Here is a 25,897-nt window from a genome sequence, read left to right as displayed (position 1 = left end):
AAGATAACATAGATGAATGGGATCTTCTAAGACTCAAATCCCTATGCACATCCAAAAACTTCTCCAGTAGGGTAAAAAGGGAAGCCACTGACTGGGAAAAAGTATTCGGTAATAACATATCAGATAAGGGACTTATATCCAGAATTTATTAAATACTTGACCACCACAACAAGATAAAGGTAAAGAATCCAATAGAAAAATGGGCACAGGATATGAACAGGCACTTCACTGAAGACGACATTCAGATGGCTAACAAGCACATGAAGAAATGCTCAAAATCCCTAGCCCTAAGAGAGATGCAAATTAAAACAACTATGAGATATCATTTCACCCCAGTCAAAATAGCAAAATTTAACAGAACAGCAAGCAACAAATGCTGGCGAGGTTGTGGAGAAACTGGAACCCGGATTCACTGTTGGTGGGAGTGTAAAATGGTGCAACCCCTGTGGAAAGCAGTATGGCGCTTTCTCAAAAAGTTGCAAATAGAGATACCATTTGACCCAGTAATTCCACTACTGGGAATATACCCTGAAGAGACCATAACTGACATCCAAGCAGATATATGCACACCCATGTTTATTGCAGCTTTGTTCACAATAGCAAGGAGTTGGAAACAACCTAAGTGCCCATCAACAAACGAATGGCTAGAGAAGCTGTGGTATATTCGCACAATGGAATACTGTGCTGCATTAAAAAACAAGGAACTCATGCAATCTTATTCAAAATGGTTGACTCTGGAGAACATTATGCTGAGTGAAATATCCCAGTCACAAAAGGACAAATATTACATGATGCCACTGTTGTAGAATGGGACTGTCCTTGGGGTTGGGGAGAGACTGAGTAAGATGGGTTCAATAATGTATACTACACTGAAACAGAGGAGGGAGAAAACTGTTTAAAAGAGATATATAACTAGGTATTTCTGTCATCACAGGAGACTAGAGCGAGGGCTACATGGTGGAGGGGACCTGGGGGAGGGTTTTTCTCACATTATTTGAAACCTTTTCATGATGCGATTACACACTTAATCGACTACAGCGTAAATTGTAACTTTTCCGCGCACAAAGGATACCGAAAGCATGTGGTTTCTGTGCTAGTTGTTAGGGAGGTGATCTAACATGGAACCCACACTGTCCAAACTGCCCGTCATCATATGCATGTCTTACAGCCAGGACTCCTCCTCCTCGTCTGCAGCCATTGTACCTTAACCACATCCTGTGATTTGTTGTTGGGGCGGGAAGGGTCAAAAGCAGCGTGCGTCTTGAGTCGAGTGGGCACACACAATGCTGGTGTTAGGTTGATTAATCAGAACTGGCTTTGACAAGCACTGTGGCATTTGGACAAGAACAAACTGGGAGGAGGGTAGAGAGAATAGTGCAACAATGAATGAATGGAAACCCAAAATCTCTGTAAATGTTTATGAAAATTAATAAAACATAATTATAGAAAAAAAGAAACAAAAAAAATAATTTGCTCTACTAGTAACTGTTTCAGAAATATCTATCTGGGGGAAAACTGTCTCTAAACTAGAAGTCAAAATACCCACCTCACGAAATGATTCTGTAAAATACTTTATGTAAATATCACAGCAACTTTTTCTGTTATCTAATTTGGTGTGCTGTTATGAATAACCACTTTAGCTATTTAATTTATGCTTAATGAGCCCAGAACACCTGGAGGTAAGAAAGGGCAGAGAAATTCCTTAAAAGTTATTTAGCAAAAAAAAAAAAAAAGTTACTTAGCAAAAAAAAACCAAAAAGCGGTTTAGCAATAACACTGTACTAGGAATTTCTATTTGGGTCTACTGTTCTTGTTAGAAGAAAAACTATTATGACCAAAAAACCCCTTGAGAATAATATCAACTTAGTACCATTGGCAAAAAGAATATTTATTTAGATAAAGCATACTTGTTTGCTTACATTTTAATACTGCTTGACATGTTTTCTGTTTGTGAAACAATTCCTATTATGTTCAACTGATTACAGATTTATTTAATATCCACTTGTCCAACATACAGTTGACCACCTTGAGGGGAAAATATAGCCAAGGAATATGTACAATTATAGAAATTCTTATTATACACGGAGCATGGAAGATACATTTTATTCATCCCTTTTTACACTTTCTAGAAGACATTCAAATGAAGATAAATAGAATCTAACTGGCTGATATATTGTTCTGGTGGTTGAGGTCCTTCAATTACTTTTTTGTGATAAGAAAATCCAAAATTATTTTAAGTTGAATTTCTCATCGTACATTCATCTAAGAACACAGTAAATAAATACTTATAAAGGAAGACTGTAGGTTAGCTAATCTGGACACGTTACAGTGGCTTAGGATCTGTTTAGGTGTGCGCTGAGGATCTCTGCTAGAGAAGGAAAACACCTTTGGAGACCGCCCTCCCAGCTATTTGAATCTGGTAAGGAAATGAATAGAAAACAAACTGAAATAAGTCACAAAGCCACAGAAGGCCACGGCTGGCCTCGCTAGATATGTCTTGAGCATTTTAAGTGTTGTTCCTTTCTTTTTTTCCCCACCTTCCCTATAAAGGTAAAAATGCGAAAGACACACTGTGTATGGGTTTTTTTTTCCCAAAATAGATATTTTTTAAAAATATATACATAGTATATAGAAGCTGAAATTATGTAAAATCATTAAACAAAAACAGCACAGTAGAGTAAGTGGGTGCAGCATATAGATTCTGAAACGTCCCCACAGCGGCCTGGGGGCTTCCCCCTCCCGTTACCAGTTTCATGATTGTAAAAGCACAGCTCAGGAGCCCCACGCCTGCAGAAGGCACTACTGACGTTAGGTAGTGCGGAGAGTTCAGCTGGTTCTCAGATTAGGAGTAAAATACTTCCTAGTGAGTACATGAAAATGCAAAATGGCACATTTCTTTCAACTCATTCCAGTGTCAAAGCTTAATGATAACAACAAAAAAAATACACCACCAAACCAGGCAAAACAAAATTCCAAATATACAAATGCATCCTGGAAATATTTTAGTGCAAATATGAAAAGTAACAGCACAATTTAAAGTTCTTTAAATAAGGTCTTGGACAGTAATAAATGTAATGGCATCTGGTGCAAGATCTTGTTTCAACTTTTTAAAAACGGAGACAACAAAACCAGAGGTGAAAACCCACCTGGCTAAGGATTTGTTTATTCTTCTAACTTAGGAAAGGGAGGCTGAAAAGGGCTATCTGTGGAAGATCAAAATATGTTCTGTGATTTGTTGTTGGGGCGGGAAGGGTCAAAAGCAGCGTGCGTCTTGAGTCGAGTGGGCACACACAATGCTGGTGTTAGGTTGCGCGGTGCCGCTGTCCAGGCGGCTCAGCCAGCGTCATCAGAAGGTCTCATCGTCATTGCAGTTGGTGGCCCAGTGCCCAAACATCTCGCAGATGTCACAGTAAGGGCGCTCCTCGCTCCGGCTGCCGTGGTGCGTGGAGTGGGGCGGGTCCTCAGATATCTGTGCCTGGGTCGGACAGTCCTCTGTGTCGTGGAGGTCAAAGCAGTCACAGATGTCACAGAAGAGGCGCGGTTTCTTCTTGGCCTGCTTCTCCTGGTCATCACTACAAACAAGAACAGTCGCTGTCAGAGCTCACCTCTCAGTTCAGCAAAGGCAGGAACAGCCACACTAGTGAAGCGTCAAAAAGGAAGCAGAACCGCTTATGGCCAGAGGAGTCCTGGTGGGAGGAGGCTGCTTATGTGCTGGGCTACTAACTGCAAGGTTGGCGGTTCCAAGCCAATGGAAGCTGCTTGGCAGAAGACAGACGAGGCAGCCTCAGAAACCCAATGGGGGATCAATATGTATTGGGCTCTGCAGTGGAGGGACAGTGAGAAGTAGACCAAGTCTGAGAGCTTGCTGTCCAAGCATTTGTAATCTACCCTGCTCTTGCTGTTCTAGAAATTTATGACCAAAGGAGCCCTGGTGGCTCACTAGGTTAAGCACAGGACTGTCAACCCAAAAAATGTGTAGTTCAAAACGACCAGACGCTAGAGGGAAAAATACGAGGAAGTCTTCTCCCTCAGGGGCTTAGAGTTGACAATTGTGAGAATCCTGTGAGGAAGCTCTCTTCTATCCTGCAGGGTTTCTACGAGGGTGCATTCTTTTAAAGGCAGGTGTGGCTCACGTGCAGCTATCTACCACATGTCTGCCAGTGGAAGCCTGCGTGCTGCAGCCGAGCTGAGCAGACTCCAGTGGGGCTTCCGCACTCAGATAGCCTAGCAAAAAAGGCCCCGTGAGCCCCCTGATGACCATACGGCTCACAAGAGTCCAACTGCAGCCGGCCCTGGGAACGGCACGGGACTGGGCAGGGTTTTCTTCCTGGGGCTGCTGTGTTACTGGCAGTGAACGTTCATGGTCAAGTACCACAAAGCACTCAAATTGTTACAAATGCCTCTAAGGTCTGCATGCAAGAGGGCATCTACTTCCTAAAAACCATGCCCCTGGAAACTACAAACTTGGAGAAACAATAGTTCTAGAAGGCTTCAGGTCTTTTGTTCATAGGGTCGCTATGAGTGGGCTCGGCAAGATAGCAGCCAACAACAAGGTCTGCGTCAGCGCCTCTGCTCAGAGTACCTGTCATAACTGTTCAGGTCGTCCCCGTTGCCGTTGAGGGCGGCTTCAGACATCATCTCCACTTTCATCTTGAGGTCTTGATTCTTCCTTTGAAGGTCTACTATGACTGAGTTGAGGAAATCAATCTAGTGGGAAGGGAAATGAGAAAAAAGAAGCAACAGATAGTCTAGTTCCACTCAAGAAACCAATCCAAAACTTTTCTGTTCTGTGAATTTGAAAGTCACACGGGCATTCACATCAGACCACACTGAACAACTATGGAGAGCTAACCGAGGCAACCCAGTGGCCCTTTGGTTTAAACCCTTGGCTTCCCTGAAAGGCCGCTGCTCTGCACGACAAAGAGGAGGCAGTCTGCCCTCATTAACCTTCAGAGCCCTGCAGGCAGGTCTGCTCCGTCCTATGGGGCTGCTAGCAGTCAGAATCCACTCTACAGTATTAGGTGTGTTTGGCTTAAGCTGCAGACTACCCAGAGTGAGGTGGTAAGGGGGAAATGAAGCCTCGACAGAGAAAGCTAGAGTTCCCTCCCTCCCACCCCCAGGAGAGAAGCGCAGGCACACGCCAGGCGGGCTGGCCTCCCCAGCCGTGCAGACGGAGCAAGAAAGCATGGGCTGAGAGTGCCTAGGCCTTGGGCAGCGAGGGGCCTGCGGGGGGATCTGCTCCTGACCATTAGTGTCTTCACTTGAGAACATTTAAAACAAAATTTCTTCGCCCTTGTACAAACATTAAAATGGTCTAATTTTTCTAAGTGTTCACTTTACAATCTCTTTCTCTCTCACACACACACTAACTCTCATTTTCTAAAGAATCAGGCGGAGTCACTTGGCTTTTCCTCCTCCTGCTGGGCTGAGCTCTGACACTCTACTCAAGACCACGACAGCCTCCTCAGCAGGAAGCCCCTTCTGGCTGGGAACGAGGCCAGCACTGAGAGCAGAGCGCAAGTCCGTTTTTACGTCTCAACTGGATTTCAGGTATTTTATTTGTTAAGTCATTATTCTGCTAAGAGGAGTCCTGGTGGTGCAGTGGTTGGACATTCAGCTGTTAACCGAAAAGGCTGTTCCAACCTTGCAGCTGCTCTTTGGGACAAAGCTAAAGCCATTTGCTTCTGTGGCTTGGAAGCCCCAGGGCAGTCCTGCTATGGCCTGGAGGGCCACTGGGGTCACACTGACTAGCTCCATTTCAGGAAAAAAAGCCACAAAATGGATTTAACTATAGTGGGAAGCCACACACACACAAACACGCGCATGCACACGTATGTCCTGAAACGTAACACCAACCATTTGCTGATGGAAGAAAAGTGTTGTCAGCGGCAGAAACAAGTGGAAGCAGAAAGGAGGCAAAGAGGAAACACGTAATTAGATGTTATGTCTACGAGGCGAGTAAACCCAGCAAACATGCGAACCCCCCCTGGCGGAGTCAGCTCCCAGTCCTCAAACAGAACTGAAACCACTCTGCAAGTCAGGAGTATGTTCATTCCCTTGAAAACCAACAGATGGCCTTTTCAACCTTGGAACTGTAAACGTTGTTCACCAATCTAGGGAGAGGTAGTGGAAGATGATGTCTGCCGCCTGTGTGTGATCAAGCTCCATTCCAAATAGAGGAGAATTTGCCTCCTCCAATCGCATTTTCAGTGCAAAGGCTGTTCTGTTTATCTTGCTTTATGACTGAGTTCTCTGGAGGCGCCTGCCCACTGTCTGAAGGTCAGGATGCACACAGGCCCCTCTGACACAGCAGTGCTGTCTCTGAGTGTTTATCCTGCAGAAATGCTAGAATGTAGGAAAAGACCGAAATATCCCAAACACCAGGTCTGCCGATAAAGACATCCACACGGCGGGAACCTATACAGCAGAACAAAAGGACACAGGCAGAAAAGTCCGTGTCCTACACCAAGCAGTGTTTATGTAAAAAGGGGGAAGGGCGAGATGGTCTCTCTCATGGTGTTTTGTGTTTGGACGGAATGCATGACATTTAGAGGCTGCAGGAAAGCAGAGGAGAAGGGAAGGGGCGTTACCTGACTCTCCTGGGCCCTCTCGTCCTCCTCGGCCTGAGCCTCAGCGTGACCTGACACCAACCAGACAGACAATCGCGAGAGGATCAGAAAATGAATTACAATCTGTTGCCCTAGTTACTGCAGCAAAGAGACAGGAAATGCCATGTGGAACTCCCTGGTGCCCCTGAGGATCCTGGCGCCGAGCCCCGGTCCCCATCTGGACACTGAGGGACCTCAGAGACGCTGGCCCTGCCCACTCGCTGTTCTCTCTGCAGGCTGGCTGGCTCCTGGGGGGGCGCCCAGACCACACCGTCAGAACTGAAAAGAGCAGAGGGTCTACCTTCTGAGTTGCCCTAGCTTCCTGTACTCCTGGGGCTAGGACTGCTGTGGGCAGCTGTCACCTCTGACCTATGCTGTGATGACAACACGCAGCTCAGCCCCGGGACTTCGGGAGTGGGATTCCCCAGCTGTTCCCTCCTCTCACTGTGAGCTGGACTTCACTTCATTCGATGATGGAGAACCGCGGCCACAGCTGGTCCAGGACAGGACAGCCCCTCCCCGGGAGCCAGTCCCCTGGAAGGTGGGTGGGGGTACAGGGGTGCTTTACCTGAAGAGCTGCTCAGCTGCCTCTTGTTTTCCTTGAGTTGGAGCTCCAGGTTCTTTACCTTTAGCTCAAGCTGCACCTTGTCAGACTCAAGAGACTGGACCACCGAGTGCAAAGACTTGGCAGAGGCGTTCTCTCCCCTGAGCACTGTCACCTACAACGCAAGCGTGGGGCTCAGGAGGGGCTGCGGGTGGCGTCCCCCGCTTCCCTCCCTTCCCCCGCACCCCCCCAGCCCTGCCGCGCGCCCTACCTCGTTCCTCAGCTTCTCCAGCTCGGTGTCCTTCTCGGTGAGCAGGGCGCTGGTGATGCTGATGGACTTCTGCAGTGAGGCCTTCTCTTCATCCGCTTCTTTTCTGTACTTGGATTCTCTAAAAGATCAAGGAGGAGGAAGGTTCAGAAATCAACCAAGAGAGCCATTATTAGTGCACAACTGTGCTCTTAAAAAAAAAAGGGGGGAAATAAAAGGAAACCTTCAGTTAATGTTTATAAAGAACAAAAAATGTAACAGGGACGTTTATCAGGGGTTAAGACTATTATGTTTGCAAAATTTTACTTACTGTGAGGGGAGAAATTGTACCTATGCACAGACATGGCAGAATGTGCATATCATTGTGTCCATCCGAATTTAAAGAAACATGTTATTAATTTGGAAGATGTAGAATTTGATTTTAAAAAAAGCTGTTGTGCCCCACCCCCTCCCCAAATAATCTACTAATATCTAATTGTGTTACTTCTTGAATATTATTACCAAGCAGTTACAACAATTAAGAATGCACACATGCAAAGCGACTGTATGAGGTCATGCAGAGCAGTTTTATGCTGGAAGTATCCGTTGGTTCTCACTAATTTCAGTCACTTTTCAGCAAATTCTGAGAATGTGGTTTGGAGAGTATCATGGGCCAAAAGAGAAGCAAAGATGATTAGTCCAGTTCAAACTGAGGGTTACAACTTCTCAGCCCACGCAGCTCCAAGGACCTTGACAAAGTGAATGATGGAAAGGCCAGAACAGAAAATGTAACCATGGGGTTTTGGTTTTTCTTTCCAAAATTCTGGAAGAGAAGAAATGCCTGGGAGCCTTGAGGGAGGTCACTGTGGCCTGGATGCACGCTCTGTGGAGTGGGCCCTGACTCCGAGGTGCCCCCTCAGGACTGCTGGCAGGGAGAGGGCGTGTGGCTTTTAATGGCAAGGAGGTTCCCTAGAATCCAAGGAGTAGGGGGAAGACGGCTGAGCAGGGGAGGAGGAGGGTGAGACTTGGACACAGTCCACAGGGCTGTCTTTGTGCGCCTCTCTACTTCTGGGTCCGTGTTGGTTAAACACTGTGTGTATGCAAACGTGTCTGCCTGGAAAGGCCAGGGTGAAAGGGGGAGACTAAGATGCTAGCTCAACTCAGTGTGAGGTAGCTTTCTGGACAAGACCTAGAGGACAAGAAGCATTTCCTGGAGCAACTGAGCAAATGCAAATCCATCCTAGACTGGTGCGGCCCCGGGGTCCTTTTCTCAGTTTACCACACAGTGTGGAGTTACCACGAGGGGAACTCGGGGTGCTACTTGTCAACACTTCTGTAAATCTAAACCTACTTTTTGCAATCACTTGTTATGCATCAGAGAGCTGGACAATGACTAAGGAGGATAGAAGAATTGATATCTTTGAGCTGTGGTGCTGGAGAAGACTACTGAATGTACCCTGGACTGCCAAGAAAACAAACAGATTCATCCTGGAGAGGGTTAAACCAGGCTGCTCCTTGGAGGTAAGGATTCTGGGGCTTCGTGTGACATACTTTGGACATGTTGTAAGGAGAGACAGGTCTTTAGTGAGGGACATCATGCTAGGTCGAGTAGAGGGACAGAGCAGGAGGGGAAGACCCTCTATGAGGTGGACTGATTCAGTGACTGGGGTAATCGGGATGGGTGTGTCAGAGGCAATGAGATTGGCACAGGATAGAGCACGGTTTAGGGCTGTTGTACATAAGGTCGCTATGAGTCGCAAACGACTCGACAGCACATAACAACAACAACTTTAAGACAAAAAAAAGGAAAAAAAATTTTAAAAAATTACATGCAGTATATGAAACATGACAGGAAAAAGACCTTTTATCACAAAAGCCTTGGGAGACACTTGCTCGCAGGCCCTCCAGCCACGCTGTTCTCACTGGCCGGCAATCTCCGGCAGTGCACGAGTGCCCACAGTCCATCTCTAGGGCACCATCGAGCAGAAACAAGCCAAACTGCTCTTGGAAGGAACTGGGTGAACGCAGAGGAGCATGGAAGCGGTTTGTCCATTTTGAAACCAACTGGAGGAAGAGGAGCCCCAGGCCCAGGTTAGAAGTGGCAGAATGCATGTCTGGTTAGTGAGACCCAAGATATCCGGCACACGAATCACAGAATTCTCATGACTGATGGTGAAGTGGAAATTCTACACAAAGATGGCACTATCAGTGTTGTACTGATCTCGTCGTGTGGCTTACACTGCACACTCCAGCATGGCAAGTGGTAAGAAAAGAATCTGGGACCCTCAGGCAGCTCTTAGATTCAAGCCCCAGGCTTTCTAGCACTGCAAGGGCCGGGCACCAGGGCTGAGAAATTAGGAGTCAGTGACGTGCACCTTGCTGGGCACTGGGACCCTGCGGAGCTGGAAATAAAACACCGTCCAACGGAAGAAGAGATTTTTCTTTTTTGCTACATGGAAAGTAAACGCCTGGGGCTCTTTACAGACTCTCATAATTCTTGGGATTCCTAAGTGTCTGCTATGCTTATCCAACAGCTGATCTGACTGGGAAAATATTTCAAAAGGGTTTTTTATTGTAAATCCAATCTAGGTTTGAAAAATGTCATCTGGCACATTTTTACCTAAAAACATCAACTGGTGGTTGCATCCCAGATTTTGATTCTCCCATAATTAGGAGAAAGATCAGCCAAGATCCCAGAGGTCCTTTGTGTTGTCCTGAGGTGGAACCACCCACCCACCAGCTGGTGGAGAAAGGGCATGGGTGGTATGCTCTGTGCCGTCAGCCAAAACTTTCTTCCTCTTCATGGACATGACCCCCTGGAGGAGGTGAGGCTACTTTCTGAGGGGGCAGCAAGCAAAAGGCTTTGTACTCCAGTTAGCATAGCAGAAGCTGCGTGCTTCAGAGACCTGAGCCTGCTTCCCACGCTAGTGACACAACACAAAGACGTGCCAGGCTCAGCAGGGCTTCACGGCTGGCTTCGAGGCCACTGCAAAGCTTTGATCCCTCCGCATGTGCCAGGAAATGACTAAACTAGGCTAATTCTGCTAAAGGATCTGCAATCCGAGTCACAAATCAGAATGTGGGGGGCCCTGGGAGCCTTCCGTCCCAGTACTGAGGGGGAATATTAATTCATGGACCAAGAAGATAAGTGAAGTTTAATATGAAACATGGGCTACAAACCCCAAGGGGCCATAGGATCCAGATTCTTTTCTTACGACTTCAGGAAGAAATAAGTTCTAGTCATGAAGCAAATACCTTAAAGTGTTACTGGGCAAGCTTTAGAAATGCAAGATAACAAGGGCCAAATATTAGAAACATGAAGAAAAATGCAAATACAGTTAGGAGGGCTCAGTTTGCACTGAACTTCTTTGCTGGATATAGATACAAAGAGAGGCATGTGCTGTGTGTGTGCGCATGTGCGTGTATACGTGTATACCGCTCAGAGTAATTTACAAAACAAAAAGCGAGACACAGAGGGACAAAGGCAGCCAAAAATATGTACAACAGTTTGGTTTACTAAAAAATATATGAAGTTTATTGATTATAACGTGGATAGACTTTCTTGAGTCTTACCATTAAAGACACACAGATATAGCAAAGGAAGCAGGAGTGGGAGAGGGAAAAGAGAGGAGTGAGATGAGCGTTGGTAAGTAGCGCTGGCTCGGAGACAGCCAGACAGTCAGCAACCCACAGAGCGCTTTGTAACCTCGGCTGGACACACTGCAGCCGGGGGCAGCGGCAGCCGCCCCTCACTCTGGCCAGAACCTGGGCATCTACACTAGCAAAGTCACTGTCACTCCCCATGTTCCATGCCTAAGATTCTGATTCTGGAGCCTCTAATAGCTTGAGGAGGGCAAGGAAGCCTGACAAGGCCCCAGCTCTGCTTTCACTTGAGCAGCAGCAAGTACAAGCCTCTAGTCCTGCTGATGGAAGCAATTCGAGGGCAACTCTGCTTTTTCTAGGAGATCTCTTGCAATCTGCTTTGAAGGAAGCTTGCCTAACTCAGGAGACAACTTTTCCTGAGAAGCGGCCGTAATTTTAAACTTGGAAGGAAAGCTTTACTAGGCCTGGTGTGTAGCTGCTGAAAAACTGCAGCAAACCCTGGATGAGGCTGCCAGCTTCTTACTGCACCCCATCCCTCGTTGAGGGGCCCTCAGGAAGGTGCGTGCGAGGCTGCTGCTCTGCTGAGCCCTGAGATACAGTGAGCGTGCAGGCCCGAGAGTCCCGGCGAACTCACCAACTCCTGCCCTATGCAACTGCAGCCCTCAGCCCTCAGCCTCACCATCTGTAACCTTTCTGACTATCAAGTGACATGATACATTGTATTGGATACTATACATTCCTTTTAGCACTCTAAATCCATTACCAAACTGAGTTTCACAGCCCAACGTATTAGCTAAAACATGCTTAAATTGAGAATTTTAAAGCTGTTTGTAACAGTGTTTAGCACTGTTTTCATGGCGACAGGTTAATGAGCACAGAGATAAACAAGTAAAAGAATATGAGTAACTGGGTGGTTTCACAACCGTTGACTCCAAGGGTGGGTGAGGCACTAACAGCCCACACGGTCTTTTGTCTGCATTTACTGCCGTAAACTGCCAAACATATCCAGGGCTTAGGACAGGAGCAGAGGCATCAGGCCGGGAGAGAGCACTGCCAGCAGCCAACCCGGTTCCGACTCGTGACACAAAGAGGACAGGCACGTGCTCGACTGAGGGGCACACAGGGGCTCGAGACTAAAGATGCACGGCCTTTCCTCTCTAAAACATGAAGTAAGCAAGCAGGAAAGAAAAGTCTTCTAAGTATGGCGAGAAGACAATCTATATAAAAATTAGAAGACTTCACTCCTTGGCCAAGCACATCGACATTTTGTGATTTCAAGTCATTGTTGGAACATACAAGGCCACAGTGGATTTCCGGGTGGGATGATCTGTGAGTTTTTAACGCCACATCAAGGTGAGGGGCTCATGCTAGTAAGTCCCAATCCACTTCTTACATTTCCCTGCTGGAATGCTGTAGGAATGAGCCCTATTTTTTTGTTCACTTGTGCTGGAAAACCGATTACAGGAGCTTCTTTTAAAGCAGCCCAGCCTTTAAATGAAACACCCTGGGCCTGAGACGGGACAGCCAGGAGTCCGTACAGAGGAAACCCGTGCAGGCGCAACAGGACAGCCACACCTGGTCACCTGCAGAAGACCTACCTGGACCAGGGGTGTGGCGGAGGCATGAGATCCATGCCCATTTCTGAATGGGAATGAACACACCTCTCAGCGGGTCTTTATCAAGAACAGTCATCCCACGGGGGAGCCTAGCGTCCTAGACAGCTGAATATGGGAGTCAAGTCTCTTTGTGGGCTAGGCCACCGCCATGCTTGCTGGCAGGAAGGCCACTGCTCAGGTACCATGTTGGCAGGACGTCAGTGGGGAGTTCTCGTCCTGAGAGGTGAGAGAATAAACAAAGACTACAAGAGTCTGGAGGAATTATTTCTCAGTTGTGATACTTTGAAAGGTTTCATTGTTGGTTCTGGTTTGGTGTTTGGTTTTTTTTTTTTATTTTTGTTGTTGTTGTGCACCAACAAATCTGATCTGACTGACACAGGAGGAGACTGCCCCTCCTTCTCCAGCAGAGCATCTGGTGGATTCGAACTGTGTACCTTTGAGATTGCAGAGCAGCTTCTTGCCACTAGGCCACCAGAGCTTCCCAGTTTCATTTTTTATTTTAATAAAAGAATAAAAGCACGTCCCTGTTTGGCTAAGCATCAATTGAGGGTCCTACTGCAAATCAGCTCTGGTGGCCTACAGGTAAGGAGGTGTGCTGTCAGCCCAAAGCATGTGGTTTGAGTCCACTACCTGCTTCATGGGAGAGAGAAGACAGACGATCTCCTCCAGTGGATTTCCCGCCTCTGAAAGCCTGCTAGTGGGTCAGCAATAGAAGGATATGAACACAGCACACAACCACCACCACAACCGATGGCAGAGCTGGGGCCTTCAGCCACCTGTCTGTCGTGCAGTGATGTGAAACACAGGACCCTGAACAGCTTGAAGGAGCAGACACCAGACGTCAGGACCCACAAGCCATCAAGCTCCGGTGGGCCACTTCCATCCTTATTCCAAAGATTTGGAAAAATAAAACTAGACTTCTGTTTGAATAGTCTATTTATGACAGAATAATAAAGAACAGGTCTTTTTAAAGAAAGCAAATAGAAACATCTGAAATGGTGTTAAATCCCATTATTACTGAACGAGCTGAGCCCTATAACTTGAATCAGGTACTTGCGTGTTGAGCAGCGGTAGTCTGTGCTGGTGCTGCTGCCTTCTGAACCCAAAAGGTGACCACAGTCTAACAGGAGAGTCTGAATTCACAGTATTGTTTAACTAAAGCAATTGGGCAAGACTGCAAAGTTAAACTACTCTTTTCGTCATGAAAAGGTAACATTGTGCCAGTGGATTTTTCTGTAATTTTATCCATTATGAGTACCCCGCACTATCGCAATGCAGCTGTCGCCCTTTCACATCTGTACGTATCATGTGCTTGCATTTTCTTGAAAAAAACACACTTAAGAAACAAAAGACGCAGGCCTACCTCTTTTTCATTTCTAATAACTGATTATTGAGCACAGATCTCTCTTCTTCCAGCTGGGGAGGAAAAAAACAAATAGAGAAAATTTCAGTTCATAGTTAGCTCAGAAAACTCAGCACCCACGTCACCTTCCCAGGCAGGCAGAGCCGTGAAGACCATCATCTTGCCGCAGTGCCATAAGCTGTACCCCCACTGTTGTTGTTGTTTGTTGTTATGTGCCGTCGAGTCGCTTGCGACTCATAGCGACCCTATGTACAACACTCGCTATGAGTACCCCCCCCACATTACAAAAACACAGGCCCTGGACGCGTCACGGGCGGCTCCCATACCGCAGTACAGTGAAAATCTCAATGGAGTTAAAGCTGTTCTTCCCCGTGTGTATTTATATTAATTCTCTACTATATGCAACAGCACTTTACGAAGAAGCCTAGAATCCTATGAGAATGATCGAACCTGGACACTGAGCTAGGAAGTGAGTACAAGCCGCGGGAAAAAGGGCGCCTGCACACCCGCTCGAGGTGAGGCTGCTGTAAACCTTCAACTTGTGAAAAGCACAGCATGTGCAAAGGGCAGTTAAAGCAAGATGCCTGTATGAAGCTGCACCCTCTTCCCTCCCACAGGGCCCGCCTCTGGAACCAATGCAAGTCCGCTGACTGAGGAAGAACTCCAGACTCACTGCAGGGAGCTGCTTAAGGTCACGGCAACTCAGAGGAGAAAGGCCCCAAGAGTTCAGATGGACTGGGCTGCCACATCGTCCTTCCATGCAGCTGACCTCTGGGCTGACAGCTGAGTACTAGCCACCGTGCCTCAGAGCGCCTCAGACGAGTGAAAACAGTGTTCTTAACACTCAGTTCCTGTCCTTAAACACCGTAAGGCAAGTGTCACTTATTCACAAGCACTGAAGACAGCCCATTTTACCTGATGGGCCTCATCTTACTCACTCACGAGCTCAAGAACACTGTGTACAGTACTGTGTTCAGCACTGGTTAACGTTTTGTGTCAAATGGTAGGCTATGAATTCCAGTGGTCTGACAGACACGATGGGATCACCTCCCACTTTGCGGTCTGATGTGAACAGCCAATTAGTTGAAGCGGAGTCTCCTTGGGGGCATGGCCTGCCTCTTGTATATAAACGGCTGGCTGGTAAAGTTCAGGCTCCTTGACTGTACACTGCTCTCACTGCCTGACGTTCAGTTCTTGGGTCATAAAACTGCTGGTCTCAGGGCTGCTAACTGACCTAAAAAGTCTCTATTTGCAACCCCTTAAGACAGCAAAGGCCTCTAGCTTGCTGTATAAACTACAGATTTGGGGCTCATCAACTCCTACAACATGGGCCAGTACAGCCTGGTGTTCAGATTTGGGATTTGCCATTTCCTTGAAGCAAATCTTTCTCTCTCACACACACAAACTCTCTCACTCCAACAGATACACACTTTAGTGGTTTCGATCCTCCAGAGAACCCAGACTATGACAAAAGGCTACTATAGTCCAGACATTTGTTTCTCATCTAAAAATAAAGCATTTCAAGTGACGTTTTAATTCTAAAATGTCATTACTCTGAAGAATTTTTTTAAAAGACAGTCAATGTTTTGTTGCTGTGGAAAGACATCTTCTACCCCAACTCATACCATACACACTACTTTCAAATCTCATGTGTTTTTGTAAAACAAGGAGTAACATCACAGACCATTTTATAAAGTCTTCCCATCTCTCATTCACTAATTAAACAGTCCTTATGTATACACAGGGCTCCACGGGCTTTGCATTTAAGGGCATCCTTGGAAGCACACAGACCTGCATGCTATCAACATACGCATGTGTTTATCATGATGTCTACAAAGGCTAACACATAGCTATTTCTTCACTATGGACTCTGCGGTCCTGCTCCATAAGATAGACGTTTTTGCTGCATTAACAATTCACATAAGAAGAAGCCTTGAAAGTGTGAAAGGAAGCAAAAAGAGTGGGAGGCAAACTTCAAAAAATGAAACAGGAGAACATCTGGGGAGTGGGAGGTGGCGATGAGAAGGACTTCCATTTTTTCCCTTTATGTCCTTTTATATAGTTCGTTTTCTTTTCAAACAAGGAACCTATTCCACTTTTATCATTTAAAAAAATTTAACAAAAGACAGACAATCAAGGCTGAGAAATGTCTACAGTGGATATCTGAATGCAGAAAGGATATGGCAGGTAATTCAAAGCAGAGAAGATACAGGTGATTTACAGAGATTTGAAAAATGGCTCTGCCTCTGCAGGAAGCAGTAACAGGTCACACACTCCAGCTCTCTCTGACTCATGTGCACGGATGTCACAGGAACAGGAATCAGGACAATGGGTGTGTGCTATGATCCCTAGAAGGGACCTCGAGTGGTGCAGTCCATGGTGAGTTGCTCTGCTAACCCGTCAAGTTCAAGTGCACCAGCAGCTCCGCAGGAGAAAGAAGGCCCATCTCGTCCCATGTGATTGGAAACCCAATATTAAGTTCAGCTGTAAATTAGTTCTGACTTGATGGCAGTGAGTCCATGAGTGATTCCTCATGAAAACCCAGATACGGAGAGAGCCCGCCCAGGATACCAAGCTGCAGTTGGTGGGGTCACAATTCTCCACACTCATCGGTCCTCACCTCAAGAGGACAGGCCAGCTACCCAGTAGACTGTCCAGAAACGTGGACACAGGCACTACTTCCCAGGGACTGGTCAGAGCACAACCTTTGGGGAGAACATCACAGCAGAATTCTGTGCCCTTCACAGTCTATGTCCAGACGCATATGTTTTTGATCTGTTAGATGTGGGATGCTCTGATCAGTTGGTTGGGAAAGTATCACCTACATTCTTGCCACTATAGAGGTAGCCTTTTTTTTAGTATTAGTATGTATTTTGTGGGAAGATTCTCTGAAACATGTAAAATCGTGTTCCTCAACAAGCTTTCAGCCACTGGTTTTTGCACTGATCGATTCTTCTTGCCTGGATAAGCCACCAGCACAATGGTTTGCAAATGACGCTTTTCTAATCTGAGCATCCCTTCTCCGGACTAGCCGGCACTCAACTACCAGGGAAGGCTTTAGTTTCCCTCCATTTCTTTATATCTGTCCACACAGGATCACGGTTTCCTGCCTCAGTCAATAGGACAGAATCTGTTACTCTGATTAACTTTTTTGTGTGATTGGATTGCCCTAGATTTATGCAGTAAAAACCCTTCAGAATGGTTCAGAAGCCCATGAGGCCAGACTCTGTTCTTCTTCAGGCCCTTCCTTGCTTTGTGGCACAGCAGGACTCAGATGCATCCCGTCCTCTCTCCACCCTACCCCCGAAGGAGCCACTGCTGAGGCACCTGCTCATCTGACGGAGAACATTTACAAACTCTCTGGTATTGGACAAGCTCGGGGTTCAAAGGGTACCACTGTCTCTAATTCCTTTCAGTGGCATCCATCAACATTTAAAGCTTTACTCTTCAAATAAACTGTGAAGAGCGTATAAAGACAAACCACGGATTGCTAGGAAACACTTGAAAATACATGTGATAAAGACTTCATATCTAGAATGTGTTAAGAACTTGCAAGACTCAGTAAGACAAGAACAACTTTTTTTTTAAACAAGGGGACAACCTGAACAGTTACTTTACCGATACGAGGAAAATGTACGCTCAGATCCTGGAAGTACCACTCCAGCATCCCTGTGAGGCACACAGGCCTCCTGTGGCTTCGTGGACGTCTTCAGAGTCCTCACTCATCTTCACCGCCAGCCCTCCCCTTCTCGGACAGTGCCACGCACACAGTAGGTGCTCAACGACTATGTGCTGAATGCATACATGTGTCAGAGAGTTCTCCAGCTTAGTCTGGTGAACAGCAACTCTTAAAAGTTATATGAGATCGAGCAAGATGCACCTACTGATCTCTCCTGCTCAGAGAAAGAAAAATCAAAGCCACGTGGAAACAATTAATCCCCAGACCGCGTGAGCCCCAGCACCAAAGGCCCTGAGACCAGACCTAGATGGACCTGGCACTCACTGAGCACCACTCTGGAAGGATCCGATTAGAAGGTCCTGAGTGGAGTGGGGGGAAAACGGAAAACTAAGCTCAAAACCATAAAAGACCCTATCAGGCTTAACTGTTCTGATGAAGACCAGAGGAACTGGAAAGACATACAGATGGAAATGGCCAGCACGGGGAGAAGTGAAGAGTGCTGTCACAGTGTGGGGACTGCCATCAGTGTCCTACAACATAAGGTCTAAGAACTACCACACAGCAGACCGATCTGCAGGACGAGCCGTGTCTGCTGCACCAGCAGCGTCTCCCCGCCACATTCCCAGAGAGGTGGCTCACCTGGGGGCTACTGCCGTCCCTTCTCTGGGAAGCGTTCTGAGGTCCAAAATAGCAGCTTTACCTTGACAGCACAAAACACACTCCTGTGTCGGAGGCTTTCCATCCTCACCTCCCACACAGACAGACAGAATTCTGCTCTCAGAACAGGCAGAGGAGGGGAAGGAGGAGAACTCAGTCGTTTTGGTGACAGAGCCCTTTCAAAAGGAAAGCAGGGGAGAGGGGCAGGCCGGCCCTGCCCTGGAGGCCTTCAATGCCTCGAGCCTTCTCCTTCCTGGGTGATCAGCAGCAGGAGAAAGGCCGGCCATCTCACACAAATCCAAGGGGCTGCCCTCACCTTGACCGCTGCATGGGTTCACTCGAGACGGCACCGGACGGCTCTACCCTTCCCTCCGCCCAGTGAGTCCCACAGCGCTGGCCCAAGGGCATGTCTTCATAACGTCACCCACCCCAAAGACGCTCAGCCCCCTTCCCAGAGGGCTCCACCTGCCACAGGGTGGGGAAAGGTGCGGCTATGCAGTTACAAAGACACAGGCAGACGGCGGGCCTTGGGACTGGGTTAGTATCATGAATACAAGTATGAATTATATTATTATGTATGAGTGTACACATGTGTGTATGCCTGGGAATATATACATATATAAATATAAATATGCTTATGTCCTCATGTACACGCACGCACGTGCACACACACAGACACAGGTGGCATGGCCCTTTATCAAAGGATGCTGCTGATGGTGTGGCCATGGAATGGGAAGCCTGGGACTGAGAGACAAATACCTATGGCATAGTTCTTGACGTGGTGGACACGTCACTGTGTTCTTTACTTTCACAACTGAGTGCTGAAGAGACACAGGTCACCCTTCTGTTAAGACGGCCCAGCCACTGTATTTGTTCCCATTCCAAGAAAATAAAATTATCCAACTATATCATTAAAGTCACATGAAAGTAAAATTGTGCTGAAAATTGTTTACAAATAATTAAAACAATGCCTCAGCAGGGAACTGCCAAAAATTTAAGCTGGACTCAGGAGAGGCTGAGGAATGAGTGATACTGTTGCTACTGTCAGATGGATTTTGGCTCAAAGCAGAGAACACAGAAAGATGTTTATTTGTGCTTTATTGACACTACAAAGACATCTGACTTCACGGATAATAAATTATCAACACTGAGAATAATCAGAATCCTAGAACCCTTAATTGTGCTCATATGAAACTTAATACCTGCAGCTGTCTGGACAGAACAAGCAAACACTGTATGGTTTAAAACCAGAATAGGTGAGTGTCAGGGCTGTGGTCTTTCTCTATACCTACTCAGTCTGTACGCTGAGCCAATCATCTGAGAAGCTGCACTGTACTAAGAAGAATGTGGCGTCAAGCTAGAAGTGTCCTCAAGAATAACCTGCATCAGCTCCTTGTAACACCTGTACCCCTGGCCCTCTCTCAGAGGCAGTGGTACCCACGGGGGCCTGTGCTCAAGCTTCCACAGTAGAGGAGACACGGGCTCTCTCCCACTCTGGTATCTCCCTTTCCCCACGGAGAGTCCAGCTTCCTGTGTGCTTGCAGGTGGCTATGTGCCAACTGCTCATTCTAGCCTTCCAAACCATCAATTTGGAATAGCGAGGGCAAAGGTCTCATGCGGAGCAGTCTGTCTGTCCCATGGCCTCCTGGAAGGCCTAGTGGTCCCTGGAGCGCCAGCTAGTGGTCAAGAGGATGCAACGGCATGGCAGGGACAACAGCGGAGTGGAACGAACAAGCCAGCTTCCCACGGGGTGTTCTCGAGGGACTGCCAGGAAAAAAGAGGCACCCCCCCCTTAACTTCATCCACTGCTGTTGACTACGCTAGTTTTCAGAAATGACTACTCCTGATTTTCCTGGCTCTGGTAAAATTAAGAGAAGGTGGATAAGGGTTTCTTAGTCATTGGCAGTGAAGAAAGCAGCCTGGATTAGACGTTACGCACGTGAATTAGGATGCTGCCTGAGAATGCCGGATACAGAGTGGACTGCCTGAAGAACAGACCGACCTGCCTGGAAGAACTGCAGTCACAGGGACCCCTGAGACTTGAAGGCAGCAAGCCTGCCCTCCACTGACTTCAGACCCGTTATACATAAGAGAAGCCAGTCCTGGGGGGGAGGGCGGCACGCTTGGCAAACAGCGGGTCAGTGAAAAAGCAGACCCTCCGAGGTGAACTGGCCCAGAGGCTGAAACAACAAGCTCCAACAGCAGCAGCGGTGAGGCTGTGAGGCCGTCACAGGACCGGGCAGTATTTCGTTTTGTTGGACACATGGCTGACCCTCAAACCGGCACCAACTTGATGGCTCCTATCAATAGATGCACAAACTGCCGTGAGCCTTCCTCTAGGCTGCCCACTCAGCTCTTCATTTTCTCCATACTGGCCTGGGCACAGGGAGCGGGAACGTGAAGTGAGACGCTCTAAGAGGTCCCTGGGGACACCATGCCAACAGGAGCCAAACCCTGGCTCTACCCTCTCCTTGGACATCAACGATAAAGTTTGGGGCATGAAGGTGACTGGTTTTTCGGGCTGCCGCTCCTGGACACTTTTTTTTTGTTTGTTTTTTAAACAACTGAAAGACTACACTCAAGTATTATAGGATCCATATCCTATGGTCAACCCTATTGAGTCCCCTGGGGCCAGATTTAAAATCATCAGAGTTGATTTTCTTTTTCTAAAATAAGTATGACAAGATAAGGATAGTGTTTCCTGTCTACATATTTATGCCTGAGAATTCGGCCTTATATAAAAGGTAAGCAATTATTCATGGATCAGCTTAGATGACAGCCCTGGTCTCTGTCTAGTGCGTGGCTGTAAACTCCGTCAGGAAAAGCTGTTGATGAAATCCAGCGACTGAGTCATCTGAGTGCTGTCCAATTTCTAGAAGCACACTATAAGCTCATTCTGCAAATAGCCAGGGTGGAAATCAGCATTGTTCCCATAGTGACAGCTCAGTGCAATTGGCAAATGTAAGGTGGAACAGGCAAAGGTTGAGAATGACAAATCAGACATTTCAAAAATGCCTACCAAACATGGTGATGTCTGCAGAATTCACATCACGATGACTTCTAACATCCTCTGTGAGAGAAGAATAATGCTATGGCCAATTCCCACGCATCTTGACCTTGCGTGACCCTGTCCTGCTTTTGCCCATCATGCACTGAGAACGTCCTTTAGTTATCAGGTGCTGCTAACCAAGAATGACGGCAGGTGGGGCTACACTACTGCCCAGCTCGCTCAGCTTCCTCACCTCCGGGAACCACTATCTCCGCTCTCAGGAGTGCGCTGGGATGAGTCGAGGAGACAGAGGTAAAGTACTCGGCACAGACACGTTCAGTGAGCTGCTGAGTGGTGCTCGGAAGAAAGGGTGCAGATACGTCATCTCGGGGCCCTGGAGATGTTATCAGGATTCACGTCTATCAGTCTACTCTTAGTTTAGAAAGGTACATTAATTATGTCTTTAATGATACAATTGAAATAATTTATTTGGGGGAAAAAATTTCTGTCATGATAGATCAACTTTGATAGAAAGGGGAAAAAAGCAGAACAAAACTCAAATTCTTAAAAATCTAAGACTTACTGGACCACCTGAGACTGAAGGAATTTGTGAGATTCTCACTGTAAGATGCTCTTAAAACCCCAATCAATATGATCCCCAGGTCACCTTTTATCTAAGTAACAGAGAGACACATGAAAGAACAGTATTCTACCAAAGAACTATCTCCAGGACCAAAAGGTCAACGATTACTGTAAAGAACAGAGCCAAAGGGTGCAGGGAAGCTAGTGTACTGGGAACAGAACAACAAGAATGCCATTCAAGAGAAGGCTGACTCTTTGTGAAAAGGGGAACGCAGGTCACTGAACAAACTGTACAGATATAGCTTACAATGGAACCTAACTTACTTGTTTAAACTTTCACTAAAAATACAATAATGAACAATGCCAAAAAAAGCTGGATGAGAAGAATCAAATACTCTGAATATAATCAACACATTGAATTGTACATGTAGAAAATGTTCAGTTAGTGTATTTCTTCTGTGTATACTTCATATACACAAAACCAGAATTCCATTTTCTGCTGAACACTATTTCTGTACCTTATTTCTGAACACAGCTGATCAAGAGCCTCAGTAACAGAAAGCGACAAAGTCATAATTTAAAATATTACAGAAGTCGGCGGCAGTCAGTGGTCTAGGGAGTTACGTGTTGGGTTGACTAAAAGGTGGTTTGAATCTACTAGCCACTCCTTGGGATAAAGATGAAGCAATCTGTTCATAGGTTTATGGCCCAGGACACAGGAAGCAGGGTCCCTATGTGAGTCAGCAGTGAGCGCTTCCAGATTTATTATCACTAGAAACACCTGAAGAATGGCTAACAAACACATGAAGAAATGCTCAAAATCCCTAGCCCTAAGAGAGATGCAAATTAAAACAACTATGAGATATCATTTCACCCCAGTCAAAATAGCAAAATTTAACAGAACAGCAAGCAACAAATGCTGGCGAGGTTGTGGAGAAACTGGAACCCTGATTCACTGTTGGTGGGAGTGTAAAATGGTGCAACCCCTGTGGAAAGCAGTATGGCGCTTTCTCAAAAAGTTGCAAATAGGGATACCATTTGACCCAGCAATTCCACTACTGGGAATATACCCTGAAGAGACCATAGCTGACATCCAAGCAGATATATGCACACCCATGTTTATTGCAGCTTTGTTCACAATAGCAAGGAGTTGGAAACAACCGAAGTGCCCATCAACAAACGAATGGCTAGAGAAGCTGTGGTATATTCGCACAATGGAATACTATGCTGCATTAAAAAACAAGGAACTCATGCAATATTATTCAAAATGGTTGACTCTGGAGAACATTATGCTGAGTGAAATATCCCAGTCACAAAAGGACAAATATTACATGATGCCACTGTTGTAGAATGGGACTGTCCTTGGGGTTAGGGAGACACTGAGTAAGATGGGTTCAATAATGTATACTGCACTGAAGCAGAGGAGGGAGAGAACCGTCTAAAAGAGAGATGTAACTGGGTATTTCTGTCATCACAGGAGACTAGAGCGAGGGCTGCATGGTGGAGGGGACCTGGGGGAGGGTTTGTAAAACAATGAAAGAATCTTTTCTTTTACCTTTCCATAATTTTTGGACTCATGTACTTATAACTTGTTAGTCAAATTTGTGTCTTCTAGGTTGCAACACCCCCATGATACATCTTGAAGGATATGTACATGTACAGCCAAGCACAATCAATAAGAGTGCATCTGAATTCCAAAATCAATCTCCATAATAGTCTATGTGTTTCCTACTGCCAAAGGGGCCCTTTAGAGTAGTGAGAGAAGATCTTCACCCTGAAACCCACAGCGTCCCTTTTCAGCAGGAAGTAGCTAAGAGAATACGCCGTCCCCTTTTCCTTATGACTCAGGGTGAAGTCTCTCTCAGGGAGGAGTGATAGGGAATGGCAAAGGATACACTGACAAAGAAGATTAATCAGAACTGGCTTTGACAAGCACTGTGGCATTTGGACAAGAACAAACTGGGAGGAGGGTAGAGAGAATAGTGCAACAATGAATGAGTGGAAGCCCAAAATCTCTGTAAATGTTTATGAAAATTAATAAAATATAATTATAGAAAAAAAAACAAAAAAAAAAAAAAAAAGAAACACCTGAAGAAAACACAGCATGTCTTTCATGACATAAGCACGGACTAGACGGCCAGAAGGTAGTCCTTCAGTGTGCAATCACTACGTCAAAGAGCACTTTCAAGACAACGGGCAACAGGCACCGGCTGCTGTCATCCTGAAGTGCACTGAGTGAAGCAGTATTTGCAAGGTGTCCTGGGGAGATTCCTTCTCCCTGGGCATGTAAACAAGAGGTCAGGAGTTTCTTTAAAAACGTTAACTCTGAACTGCTGCCCCCAAATCAAACGTTACTAACAGTCAGACATTTTGATCTTGTGCAAATGTAACTCGTGTCACTGAATAAACTGCTCAGTATGATTCGATCTGTTAAACTAACAAAATCTCTACTGATCCAACTGTCAAACAACAACAAAAGCGCTCACTGCTGTCAAGTGAGAGCCGACTCCCGGCTGAGCCTCCAGTGGGGTTTTCAGAGGCCGTAGCCCCACGGAGGAGACTGTCCATCTATCTCCAGAGCAGTCGCTGACAGATTCCCACCACCAGAGTGGTGCCAACTTTTGGTGAGAGGTGGCAACTTCTAGTTAGCAGCAAGACTCCCTACAGATTGCGCTACCAAAGCTCCCTTACAGCTTCTGATCCAATTGTTAGGGAGAAAAATCCAGGTTATAGCTTTCTTTAAAATCAGTGGTGTTTTAATGTTTATATACAGTCTGCAATCTCCGCAGTTGACACTCAGAAGTCAACGGGTTGTGCTTTGCTTGTTTAATTCCATTTGTTACATACATCCCACCCCTCACAGCACAGGCGCACACTTACATACACAGCTCCGGGAGAAAAATGCTTCAAACCCATTTCCCTTTTATTTTCAAGAGCAGAGTTCTATTTAAAAATACGTGCCAACCCTCAAACCAATTTCACACCCTTCAAATCTACTTCTCTAAAACCAATTTCAGTGGAAGAGGGGGAAAATAATTTGGAGAACAAATAATTTTTAAATCCAAGCAGTAGTGCAGATACTGTCTCTTTACGTTCAAATGCACTGGCAAATAAAGATGTCATTTTCTACTTTCTTGCAAGTGTGTGTGTGTGTGTGTGTAAGAACCTGTCCATTCACTTGAACCAGAACACAAGTAAGTTGAAATCCCAGCAGGAGGCCCGAGCCTGTGGGCAGCAGCCTCAGAGCACAGCCTGAGAGCTCGAGGCTCTGCCGGAGGGAGCCCCACTGACCTTCTGATGGCTTGTGACTTCGTCCCTGCTCCGCCCCAGCTCCTTGGCAAGTTGGACGTTCTCCTCCTGCAACGCCGAGAGCTGCTGGGACTTCTGCGCGGCTGCCTGCTTTAGGGTTTCTCTGCAAGGACAGGGAGTGCAGCGTTACCATAGAAACAAGACAGGCAAGGAAACTGTGGGAGACAACCAGCTTCACAGCACAGGGGAAAGGAAATCTGGGTCACGTGCCTGACAGGCTCTCTAGTAGCAGGAGTCTGGGAGGACCTGTGTGCCTGCGTGGCGCACAGTGTTAAAGCGTCTAGCTGTGAGCCAAAAGGTTGGTGGTTTGAACCCACCAGATGCCCTCAGGGAGAAAGATGTGGCAGTCTGCTCCCCCCAAAAAAGAGTCTTGGGAACCACGTGGGGTTCTACTCATGTGTCAGCTGTTGGTCAGACTGACTGGACGGCAGAAGAGTGGGCTGGAGGCTGAGCCACACCCAGGTGGGGCAGTCTCTCAAAACGAGGACCACCACCTACAATTATGATTTTTCTAAAAAAAATCGCATAAACACGGCGCCTGCCCTACCACCACCCACACTTACTGTACGCATTCCCCAAATCGGGAGGAATTAGAGCGCAAAAGCAGCGGCCAAGGAGGGGCCAGCACAGCCCTGCCGCCTTCGGGGATATTTCCTTCAGGTAACGACACGGAAACTCTGGTGAACTTATTTGCTGCCAC

General features: G+C 46.6%; 1 protein-coding gene across 3 annotated transcripts in view; it reads right to left on the bottom strand.

Moving 5' to 3' along the window:
• Positions 1-3,346: 3,346 nt before the first annotated feature.
• CLIP1 (CAP-GLY domain containing linker protein 1) overlaps positions 3,347-25,897 on the bottom strand; it is an 87,659-nt gene continuing 65,108 nt past the window's right edge. For all 3 annotated transcript variants that reach the window (XM_006894643.1, XM_006894642.1, XM_006894644.1), the window contains 7 exons: positions 25,180-25,300; positions 13,982-14,034; positions 7,424-7,541; positions 7,177-7,327; positions 6,591-6,640; positions 4,583-4,707; positions 3,347-3,572 (listed from right to left, as the gene is read on the bottom strand). In XM_006894643.1, the coding sequence (XP_006894705.1) occupies positions 3,347-3,572; positions 4,583-4,707; positions 6,591-6,640; positions 7,177-7,327; positions 7,424-7,541; positions 13,982-14,034; positions 25,180-25,300 (844 nt within the window). The remainder of the gene's footprint in view (positions 3,573-4,582; positions 4,708-6,590; positions 6,641-7,176; positions 7,328-7,423; positions 7,542-13,981; positions 14,035-25,179; positions 25,301-25,897) is intronic.

The sequence above is a fragment of the Elephantulus edwardii genome, unplaced genomic scaffold (genome assembly GCF_000299155.1).
Source record: "Elephantulus edwardii isolate Elephantulus edwardi_28Jun2011 unplaced genomic scaffold, EleEdw1.0 scaffold00148, whole genome shotgun sequence".
Taxonomy (NCBI): Eukaryota; Metazoa; Chordata; class Mammalia; order Macroscelidea; family Macroscelididae; genus Elephantulus; species Elephantulus edwardii.
This window is presented reverse-complemented; position numbering and strand designations above follow the sequence as displayed.